The 12137-nt window shown below is 41.9% G+C and overlaps 1 protein-coding gene across 1 annotated transcript; it reads left to right on the forward strand.

Annotated features, from left to right (window-relative positions):
• The first annotated feature begins 2375 nt into the window (after positions 1–2375).
• On the forward strand, positions 2376–3287 carry LOC115987224 (non-specific lipid-transfer protein 8). The gene is made up of 2 exons (XM_031110732.1): positions 2376–2898; positions 3042–3287. Exons 1-2 carry the CDS (start codon positions 2543–2545, stop codon positions 3049–3051), a joined length of 366 nt encoding a protein of 121 aa, XP_030966592.1. The 5' UTR covers positions 2376–2542; the 3' UTR covers positions 3052–3287.
• The last annotated feature ends 8850 nt before the right edge of the window (positions 3288–12137 follow it).

Raw genomic sequence — 12137 nt, forward strand, 5'->3', positions numbered from 1 at the left:
ATAGCTTCTCAACAGAATATCGACAAATACCTCTTCTATCGATATTTATGGGTTTGACCTTGACAGCTTCTCAACAGATAGGTCGATCCATTGAGCCAAAATCTTGTGCTCTTTGTATAATTGACACATCCTCAGCAAATTCTCGATCCATCGAGGTTGCCTTCTTCTTGATAAATTCTCGAAACCTCCTTGATTGATCGAGATACCCTTGCTTGGATTTCATTTTTATTTTTTTTGCTTTTTTTTTTTTTTTCCTTTGTGTCCATAGCATCTTTTTTTTCTTTTTCTTGTAGATCTATGGTTCCTTGTTCTCCTCGTTCCCTTTATATCAGTTTTCTATCTATCTCCGGTCATTTTTTTTTTTGGGTCTTTTATGCCCTTTGACAATCGTGTCAAAAAGGGGGAGAATTTTGAGAATTGAATATCATTCCTCAGGGGGAGAATTTCATGTTAAAAGGAAGAAAGTTTTTTATGCAACTAGCTTAGGGGGAGAGTTAGTCTGATACTCTTTGATATTGATGTATATTTTGTGTTGTGTATCTTTTGGTTTTGTAACCATTTACATATATTATATGTTGTTTCTATATTTGATGATGATGTATGTGTTTCACTCTTTATCTCACATGTGTTGTTTCTTTTCTCTCTTTATACACATATTTCTTATTTATTTAATTTGTCATTATTTTCCACATGGTACCTTAATGTGTTTTGTTTGGTACCTTTCAAGAAAGACAAGTTAAAGCCAAGTCAAGATTCTGAACCTTCTTCTTGCAGTAACTTCCAAGGTTCGGATCTTTCAAACTAGGCTTATTTATTCTATAATCTTGAGTAGAATGTATTCTAGGACATTAAATACACTCTTGTGGTTTTGTCATGAATTGCCAAAGGTGGAGATTGTAAGGGACATATTTTTATATAATTGGCATATCTTTTGACAAAACACACTTTACTTGTATTTGGGTAAATCTAAATAGGTTCAAGATGATCATTATAAGTGATTATACTGAAGACATGAAGATTACTCAAGAACTGCTCAAGAAAAGTGCAATCTACAGATCTCAATACCATCTCAACAAAAGCTCAATCTATCTAGATTCATTAAAGCTCGACACATGTCTCAATCTATCGAGCCTACGGGATTCAAACTATAGCCAACAACGTTTTCATTCTTAAAGGCCATTTGTTTATAGGTTTGTATAATCCTTATTGGGCTAGGAAAGCCCAAGATTTGTGTATACCTATTTGGAATAGTAGAGCCCATTGAGCTCCTACTTAAACAAGGAGGTGGAAAAAGAAAAACCTAACCCTAGAGAGATTCATAAGGTTTTCTTTTTGAAACCCTAACCTCCTCCTACAGAAGAAAGAGTTCTTGTTGCATTTCTTGTACACCTTTGGGTTCTGTAACCAAGCAAAGTTTCTCACACCATCATTGAAGATCTTATTGGTGTTTCTATGTGAAGCTGTTGCAAATCAACTACATCAATCAAAGGGTTGTTTCCACGTTAGTTACGTACTAGGATCTGTGCATCATTGGTTAGTCTCGTACTAAGATTCGTGCATTGAACGGAAAGATTATCGTTACAATACAAGTCCACTTGGGTATTGGGATAAGGGTTCAACTGTAGGTTGGTATTTCAGGATAGGCTAAAGGGTTTGGTAAAATTTCTTATACATTTAACCACTTGTGATTGATAATAGTGGTATCTCGAAAGTGGTGACCTTAAAATCACCTGGTGGGTTTTACCTTGGTGATTTTCCCTATTCGTAAACAAATCACCCGTATCAAATTTATTTTCTGCTGCGTTTAGTATAATTGGTGATTTGTTTGTGTTACCACGTTATTGTATTTAATTGAAACTAATTAATTAACTTAGGTAATTAATTAATTTGTAAGGGGTTAATACATTTTAATCCAACATAATAGACGATTAGTTCGTAGTTCACTTTATTTTGGTGTGTGAACAGTATTTTGTTATGAGAGGATGAGAGAGTACAACTTTGTAATTGCCAATATGGCTTAAGCTGCTGAACAAAGGCTAACCAGCCAGTTAATATATTGCAGCAGTAGTTGCACAGTTATACGCTTGCTTTACTCCACCAGTTAATATATTCAATAATAACGTGCATGGTTGAGATATCAATTCATGGGACCAACAGCATATGTTTTAAGGAAAATAATCCTATCATCCAAATCTATTAGCTGGATAGCCAGCTATACAGCTGTATTTACTTTGTATGACACTCTTTGTTTGGTCTCTGATTTGGTTCCTACTTCATTTGTCAATCCTACCTAACTTTGGCCACTAAACCTAATGAAAGAAGAAATAAAATGAAATCAAAATGACTTATTTATTCCCTCTCTTTCTTGCACTCAATATTGTCTCAATAATAATCAAAGTGACAATTAATTTCTTTCCTTTTGATTTTCACACCTTTCTTGCAATCTTGAGCTTCTTCTGAATTTCTTATAAAGGTGAAATTGTTAGAACATAAAACATCAAGAGCAAGCTCTATAGTTTCTCTCTCCTAAATCTCTCTAACTATGAAACACCCCAAAGTTGCTACTAATCAACCCACGGCCGCAGTTGTGCTGCTTCTGATGTTATTACTAGCCCCAGGTTCAGAGGCCACGATTGCATGTAGCGACGTAGTTAAGTATCTGAGACCATGTGTGAGCTACCTAGAGAAGGGCACTGGGAAGCCACCAGCTGCATGTTGTTCTGGAGTCTCAGGTCTTGCATCTGCGGCGTCAACCTCTGCTGATAAGAAGGCTGCTTGTGAGTGCATCAAGACAGCAGCCCAAAAGATAAATCCAAATGCCCAAGCAGCCCAGACTCTTCCTAGCGACTGTGGAATCAGTTTGCCATTCACTGTTTCGCCAAACGTCGATTGTTCCAAGTGCTTACTCCCACCTCTTTCATCTTAATTAAATAATACCTTCTTTCTTTCTTTGGTGTTTTCGTTTCTTTTTCATCAGTACAAACTTCCTGTTTAATTTCGTACTGACTAATTCCATTCTTTTGTTTCTTTGTCATTTGCAGGATTGGTTGAAATTCGGGGGAATTATAAACTACTTCCAACTCCCACTAGAGAATAAGCTATTTCATCAGTTGTAAATTAAACGTCTTTCTTTCTTTCTTGTTTATGATGTTGGAAAGTGGGTGTTTACTTTCTAAGAATAAAAGCAATTACTCTATCTCTTACTGCTAGAGTGGATCTTGATCATTGTGTACGTACAACACATGTATATCATTAATCATAATAAAAGTCAAATTTTAGTATGATAATTGGAGAAATTTCTTATAGGGTCACTCTATAATATTCGGGTACCGTACCATGCATACTCACATATTTCTAACCCGCCATCTCTGTTAAGAACTGGTTATGTATTTACTGTTTTTGTAAACAACGTTTGGAAATTTATGACCATCTTAATGGATTTCACACAGAGTTATTTCTCCATTCACACCAATGTACAGATAAATTTAACTTGATACTGAGTTTTACCTGTTTCGTTTTGCATGCTAAAATCTCATATTTTTCACAAAATTACAAAAAAAAACTACCATTTTAATCATGAGGTCTGAAGAATATTTAAAATTGTTGGAATTTATCCCGATCAAACCTCAAATTATCCATGTTTTTCACATTTAACTTCTAAGGGTCTGTTTAGATAAAACTTATTTTGCTGAAATTGAAAACTGAAAACTGAAAACACTGTAGCAAAATAATTTTTAAATATGTGAATAGTACCGTGGGACCCATTTTTAATGAAAAAGTTAATAAAAAATAAAATTTGTGAGTCCGTGAACAGTGCACAAATGCTCTGTTCACGAAAGACTGGTCAAAAGTTGCGGCTACTGTTCATGTACAGTGCATGAACAGTAGCCGCTTGTTGGGAGAAACGCGTGAAAAAAAAAAAAAAAAAAACGCAAGAAACCAAACGCAGGAAACGCAACTTGTATCCAAACTCCACCTAAATGACCGAAATGCCTATGTTGACCAATCTTTGACTTTGTTCACTAGCAATCACACTAAGTCAAAATTTCACTCAATTACTAACATTTTTATGTCAAAATTAATATTTTCAAGCATTTTTCAAAAATTTTGACCATAATCCACCCATATTTGACCAAAAAGGGTCTAACCATATGATTGGGATAATTTATAGTCCATGTCGCAAATAATTTAATTCTCTTCAATTTTATAGTTCACGAACCTAAATGGGATTTAAAATGAACAAGATATCATTGTAGACACGAAATCTCATGTTTGGGAATCAAGCAATTGAAATAGTTTCATAAATTAATTTTGTATTGATGAATTTGTAGGTACAATCCTCTGATTCGATTTACTTGGTAAAGTCTTTAATTCAAGTATTATGTTGATTCAAACACAAGTTGTCTTTACTTTCATTGGAAAATGGGTTGAAAGATCTTGAAAGGTAATTTTAATGAATCTATGATTATGAGCTTGTTAGAAATTCTTTACTCTTCATGTGTGTAAATACCTCATTTTGTACCCTTTACAACTCAAGCCCCCGTTCCCTAATGACGATATCACTAGAAGGGTCCATTACTAGTCTAGAGCCTAACTATAGAAAATCTTTAACTTTGAGGATGTTTTCTTAAAAGAAAAACCTATAGGAACCCTATGCATGCACCGACCATGCATGTGCACCCTTAGGCATGCACGCATATATAGTGTTGTAGAATGCCCTGTAAGAAAAGTTTTAATGATAAAAAGCATGCAAAGCTAGTCTCATATCGGTTAGAAAGAAACTTTCACCCCCTCTGATCACTATAAAAAGGCCTCATGACCCTTTCCCAGAACACACTAAATTCACTAAAAAGTAGTAATCAAAGAGAGTGTTTATTCTAAAATATCCTTTAGTTAAAGTTTTCTTGGTTGGAACCAATTTCGGTCTAAACCCTATAGTAAAAGCTTACTAACCTTCTGGTTTTTGTCTTGATGGATTGACTAAGGGGAACAGTCAAAATCAAAGCTCAAAGAGCTCTTTGTTTGAGGTATATCTCTTACCGTTTCTTTTCCCTTCTTTTATGTTTTTACTTTAATATCTTGTTTTGTGGCTTAGGTTTATTGCTTTATTAGTCAAAAGCATGCTAGGTTAGAAAAGGTTTGGTTTAGATGTTGTTTTTGTGTGCTATCTGCTGCATTTTCTAGGCAAGGGATGTGCATGCATCTCCACGACCAAGCATTTGCATGCTTCTGCATGCGTTCACATGGTCCTCCCAAAAAACCTAGAATGGCAAGATGTTGGGCAACATAAATTGAGTCCTTTAGTTGCGACCAATTATTTGCAATTTGTTCTGTGGTGAAATGATCAATCACCTTTTGTAAATGCTACAATTGATTTATCCAATCCTTACACATTTTCTCTGCTATTCTATGAGCCAAGTTAGGATCTTTCCCTATATGACTTTGAAAATAACAATTTTTACCCCAACTTTAATGTAAGCCCGTCGAATGTCATCATGTTGATTAATATGATATTCCCATATTTGTTTATGCATTCTGGGATCATAATCCAAAGAATCAAAATTAGCTTTTTGAAATTTTGTTTAAAGTATATGGTAATTTTCTGGAATTGGGATGTCAACATTTTTTGGAATTGGAACATCGATATTTTCTAGAATTTGGGAATGAACATTTTATAGAATTGGAACATCGACATTTTTTGGAATTGGAATAGCAACATTAGTTGTTGGCAATACTATATTAACTAATTTGAATCTTTTCTTTTGAAAAAATCAAACATTTTAGTTGATTTTCTTATGATCTACAAATAAAATAAGAATTTTATATATATATATATATATATATATTATCTCACAAATGGACTCATTGTTGTTACTAAGTAAAGACAAATACTACAATCTAGGTAACATGCATGATGCATTTAATTATAAATTTAGTATTTTTCACTAGTTTTCAATTTATAAAGTTATCTAATTTCAAATTACTAGTTACAGCATTATGAGTTAACAATAGACACAAGGTGACAATTTTATTTTCTTAAATTTGTGTGACAATTTATTATTTGTCTTTCTCTTTTGTCTTTGTCTCTGTACGGTTATCGACCCATTATTGGTAGGCCCATGGGCTATAGGTCAGATAATAATTTCCCTGTGGGCCCAATCCATGGTGCTCGGCAAATTGGGTCATGGACTGGTTAGTTCTCGGGGTTCACTCCGAGGTATCTCGGTAATGCCTTGGGGAGTGGGGAGATTATGATTACAGTCACCGTTAGTGCTACTGAAGGTCCAATATTATTTGGTTAAAGTGGATGTTTAGGTGAGAGGGCGGTGCAGCATTTATGGTCTTGGAACTTGGTTCCATCTTGACCGATTATGTTCGGCAACTCAGTTTCCCGTGCATATCACATTTTTTCGGGCACGGCTCATATACTTGCCCGGTAACGTTTAACCGATCACCTCTTGGAATTCAATACCCAAAACTTATTTGTACATTAAGGAAGTTTCAAGAAGGGCGCAGGGTAACTGGACCTTTCTGTTGGGCCTGTGCCCAAGGCCGGTATGGGCCTGGGATCTCGGTGCCGTACAATAGCCCCCCTTGATTCATACTCGGTTGCCGAGAAGAATCAAGGAGCTGTCTGGGCCTTTTGACCTCGGGAATCTTATAGCCTGGGATTCATGACTATGACTTCTCATTAATATTCATCTCAAAAGACGCACCGTTTTGCGGCGCCAGGTGCAGTCGCCATTATTGCCTGACGGTTCGTGAACCGAAGCGGCGCACGAATAGGTTACGTTTGGCATTCGCTGGGCCGCTCGTAAATCGTGCCCATTTATTGCTTGATTAAGCGTTTCTTCTTCCCCCATTTCTTTTTGGCTCTATAAATAGTCCCCCTCTAAACATCATTTCATTTTTCCTTCGCCTCTGATTTTTTGTGCTTACTCTCTGCCGACCACATTTCTGTGCGCTTACTCGCTTACCCAGTGTTCTTTTCCTCCTTAGAACCCAAAGTAAGTCTTTCTTCCCCTTCCTGTTCCTTCAGCTTTATTTCTTTAAGTTTCCTTTTGTAGTTTTAGGCGTTGTAGATGGGTTACTCTTACCTTCTAGAATCCTCGGCTGCTTTGGCTACCTTTAGGAGTAAATTTAATGTTCCCGATGACGTGGATGTGGCTTACTGCCATGAGAGTGATATTGAACTCCACCAAGGGTGGGGTACAGCCTTTTTTCCTTTGATGTCAATTTTAGAAGGTGGGGTCAGGTTTCCCGTGGATCCCCTCTTGATAAACACACTCACTTACTACGGGCTGTGTCCTGACCAGCTTCCCCACAACTTTTACCGGGTAGTTAGCTGTGTCAGTAAGTTGAACCACACCTTTAACTTACAGTTAGACCACCATGACATTAACCAAATGTATAGCCTCTGTGGGAACAAACCCCCCAACTATTACCTAAAGACAAGAGATACTCGGGTACGGCTGATATCATGCCTACCTGATTCGAACAGGAACTCCGCCGGGGAGTTCGTTAGGGTGCGCGGCAACTGGTTTTCCGGGGACGTCCCTTGCCCCCTTTCACGGCGTGAAGTGGGTTCGTACCATCCCCTTGATATAATTGCTTTCCTCCACTTCTTCTTTTCTTCTTATTGAAGTAAATTTTTCTTGTTAGAGACTAATGCGTCACTTGCTCTTTTGCAGACGGCAAAGTGTTTGTTCAGGACCTCAGAGCCGTCCACGCCAAGGATTTAAACTTCATCCTCCGTTTCGAGATATACGTGCATTGGGACGGATAACTCCGGGCCTCGCACTTGATCCTCAGAGTGGAGCCGGTTTATTCTACCTGGCAGCCCTTCAAGCAGGCACTATTAGTTGACAGCCCCCTGCTATCATATATAGACGTCTGGTACGTAAACTTTTTGCCGCTGAAACTTACCACCGGGGAGGCAAGGGAATTTGGTCGGCGGTTCACTTGCGCGGACGAGCTAGCTCCTTTGCGAGACGAGTCCGTGGAACGGGTATCTCGGCGCCTCAGAGAGATAGCTCACAAAGCCATACAGCAAGAAGACCAAGTCCAAGAGCAGCCCATTCCCGAGAATCCAACCGCCGAGCCTCAACAACAAGTGATAGAAGCGGCTGCCTTGCTAGCTGAAGCTATCCAACCTAGTGGAAGGATGGTATCAAGAAAGGTCATGACCATAGATCGGTTCGTGCCCGGTGCTCCCACCTTCTCAGGGTCGGGGTCCAGTGCCTCAGCCTCCACCCTCTTCGCAGGCCGGACGGGCCCGTAAGAAACAGAAAGTTACCGATCAACCTTCCACGGGCCCGGGAGTTGCCGCTGTTCAGACTCCTCCCCGACCAACAGGAGGAATCGTTATCAGTGAGCCGCCAACCGAAGCTGGCACGGGGGTCGCGTCCTCCTCCCAAGTGGCTCCAGCGTGGAACCCAAAGTTCCTGTTGGACGACAAGCCATTGCCCTCAACCGCCTGTGTTCGGATGTGGGAGAAGGGTGAGGGCGGCCGTATTGCCCAAACTTTGGCTGAAGGACTTCTTCTTCCCGATGACGTACATGCCTTTGAGGAGGGATCCGAGGAGTCTGTGGGGCGCCGGTTAGAGTGGCACGCCATTGTGGTATTTACTTTGTTTACTTGTTTTCTTCCCATACCTTCATTTCTGCTTCTTTATTAATTTTTGTGCTTGCTAGGCTGCCCAACTGGCTCATATAGTAGCCAGCCGGACACGGGATCTCGCCGAGGAGGTCGAGCGCGAAAAGGGAGCGCGGGAGTCGGCAGTTAAAACGGCGAAGGAAAAACTGAAAGCTGCTAAGTCGGCCGAGAAAAAGGCTGCTGCCGCGGAGAAGAACCGGGCATTGGCCGAAAAAAGGTGTGCGGACCTCCTGGAAAAACAGAATGAGACGGAGGTCAAGTTAGCTGCAGCCATCAGCCTTAACACTGCCAACACCGAGGAGATAGCCGACCTCAGGGCAGCCTTGGCGGCCGCGGAGCAAAAGTGGTACGACGTAGGTTTCACTGATGCCGAAAATTCTACAGAGTCGGTGGTGGCTCGGGCTCGGAATATGGGTTTTGAGGCCGGGTGGTTTGCCGCTCTCCAAGCAATGGGAGCTCTCAAAGATTCGCATCTGAGAGACCCCGGCCAAATTCCATATCCGAGCCCTCTACCTGCCGCCCAGGAAGCCCCGGTTGCTATTGACGAGGAGGAGACGGCCAGTATGAGGGAGCTGGTTGAACAAATTGATGCTCACGCCGAGCCCGAGGAAATGGAAGCCACCAGCATCCCGACTGTGCAGGAGCTTCTCGGTGAAGACCCGCCTTTCCCCCTGTTCGTCCAGCAGGAAGTGACCCCGCCGACCCAACCTCCCAGCTGATTTTACTTTTATTTATTATGTTATTTTTAATTTGTTGGTTTTATTTGCCTACATCACCGGGATGTGGTGACTGAACAATTGCCTTTATTTGTTTAATTGGTAGACCGTTTTCTTTTTCCGTTTCAATCTATTGAATGAATTTATATCTATTTGTATGTTTTGCTTGAATCATGCCAGCGCTCTGGCCGCTTAATGGAATGATACCCCCAAAACCTATTGTGCGGTGCTTTGGGGAATTCGAGAGTGCTAATGGACTTAGTATTTGTAAAAGGTTAGGTTTTCATCATGCTTGGTGATTTTAGTTTAACCGAGAATCATGTTTTCGTCCTTAGAGCATTTAATTATAAGATTTAAACCTGTTCGGTGATTTTAGTTTAACCGAGAATCAGGTTTTCGTCCTTAGAGCATTTAATTATAAGATTTAAACCTGTTCAGTGATTTTAGTTTAACCGAGAATCGGGTTTTCGTCCTTAGGGCATTTACTTGTAAGGTTTCCACCTGCTCGGCGATTTTGATCGAGCCAAGGGTCAGGTTTCTGTCCTTAGAGATTTATTTGTAAGGTTTCCACCTGCTCGGCGATTTTGATCGAGCCGAGAGTCAGGTTTCTGTCCTTAGAGATTTATTTGCAATTCTCTTGGTGTGCGGTTATGGAGTCAAAAACAGCATATACAAAAAAGTTCACCATGCTCTTAATCTCAATGAAATACAAGTTCTGGCTTACACGGATGATCATGCGTAGAATTTCTTCAAGTTGTTAGCGTTCCATGGTCGGGGGAGCGGCCTCTCGTCAAGGTCTTCCAAGTAGTAGGCCCCTACACCCGCGATGGCTGTGACTCTGTATGGCCCCTCCCAGGTTTGAGCAAGCTTCCCTGCAGCCATGTCTCGCATGTTCCCCACAACCTTCCTTAACACTAGTTCCCCGGCACTGAATTCCCTCCCCTTTACATTTCGGTTGTATCTTTGGGCCAGCTTCTGCTGATACTCGGCGAGCCGTATGGTCGCAGCCTCCCTGCATTCTTCTAACCAATCCAAATGCTCCATCATCAGGTCGGCGTTCTGGATGGGGTCAAACCCGGCGACCCGTGCACTGCATAAGCTCACCTCGGTTGGTATCACTGCCTCTGCTCCGTATGTCAGAGAAAACGGGGTTTCCCCCGTGGATCTCCTGGGGGTCGTGCGGTAAGCCCACAATACACTGGGTAGCTCTTCTGCCCACCTTCCTTTCGCCCCATCCAATCTTCTCTTGAGCCCGTTCAAAATAGTCTTGTTTACTGCTTCAGTTTGGCCGTTGTTTTGTGGGTAAGCCGGGGTTGAATACTTGTTCCTAATGCCGAGCTCGCTGCAGAAGGTCCGAAAAGCGTTGCTGTCGAATTGTAGCCCATTGTTTGTTACTAGCGAATTTGGCACCCCAAACCTTGTAACTATGTTTTTCCATACAAACCTTTTCACGTCAGTATCCCGGATATTAGCCAAGGCTTCAGCTTCAACCCACTTTGTGAAGTAATCTACAGCCACCAACATAAAACGGCGGTTCCCCGTTGCTCGGGGGAATGGCCCGAGGATGTCAAGCCCCCACTGTGCGAACGGCCACGAGCTGCTGACAGGATTTAGACGTCCTGCAGGCTGATGGATCATTGGGGCGTGCTTTTGACACTGTTCGCAGCTCCGAACGTATTCAGTAGCATCCTTCTGCATCTGTGGCCACCAAAACCCCTGGGTCATCGCTTTGTGTGCTAAAGACCGTCCCCCAACATGTCCGCCACACACTCCCTCATGCAGCTCGGTCAGAAGCTCTTTGACTTTTTCGGGATGTAGGCACAAGAGGTAAGGGCCTGCGAAAGACCTTCGGTACAATTTTCGGTCCGAAGACAGCCAGTATCGGGGAGCCGTCCGGCGAATCTTGTTGGCCTCGGCTTCATCCTCTGAAACTTTATCTTCGGTAAGGAAGTCTATGATCGGGTTCATCCAACATGGACCAGCCACTGCTACCTGCGCAACCTCTACTCCGGCTTGGTCGGGAACACTCTTCACATAGATGCTTGGCTCCCTTATGAGTTCTATCGTGACAAGCTGCGGCGTGTCCTCGATGGCCGATGAGGCTAACGTGGCAAGGGAGTCGGCATGCTTGTTTTGTGACCGGGCTACCTGGGATATCTTTACCGTTCCAAACTGACTGATAATCTGCTTTGCCGTACTTAGATAAGCTTTCATTCGAGGGTCCCGAGCCTCGAAGTCCCCAGTGATCTGATAAACAACCAGCTAAGAGTCCGAGTAAATCTCTACATCCTTTGCGCCCAGATGCAATACGGCCCTCAACCCGGCCAGTAGGGCCTCATACTTGGCTTCATTGTTTAAGGCTTTAAATCCCAATCTGAAGGAGTGCTCCAGTCGTATACCCTCAGGGGTGATCACGACAATACCAGCCCCGGCCCCCACAGTATTCGATGCGCCATCCACAAATACCCTCCACGGGCGAATTTCTGCACTACAGATTACCTTGCCTTCGTTCTTGGGTGTGAATTCTGCGATGAAATCAGCGAGAACCTGTCCCTTCACCGAGCTTCTAGGTCGGTATCTTATGTCAAACGATCCCAACCGAGTCTCCCATTTGGCAATCCGTCCTGTGAAGTCAGATCTCTTTAACAGTGACTGCAATGGATACTCGGTGAGGACGAACACCGTGTGTGCCTGGAAGTAATGTGGCAACTTCCTCGTGGCGTGCACCAGGGCTAAAACTAACTTCTCAAGGGGCAGGTACCTTG

The sequence above is a fragment of the Quercus lobata genome, chromosome 4 (assembly GCF_001633185.2).
Source record: "Quercus lobata isolate SW786 chromosome 4, ValleyOak3.0 Primary Assembly, whole genome shotgun sequence".
NCBI classification, from domain to species: Eukaryota; Viridiplantae; Streptophyta; class Magnoliopsida; order Fagales; family Fagaceae; genus Quercus; species Quercus lobata.

Coding starts and splice junctions, on each gene's coding strand:
- LOC115987224 (XM_031110732.1), top strand. CDS start 2,543: ATGAAACACCCCAAAGTTGCTACTAATCAACCCACGGCCGCAGTTGTG.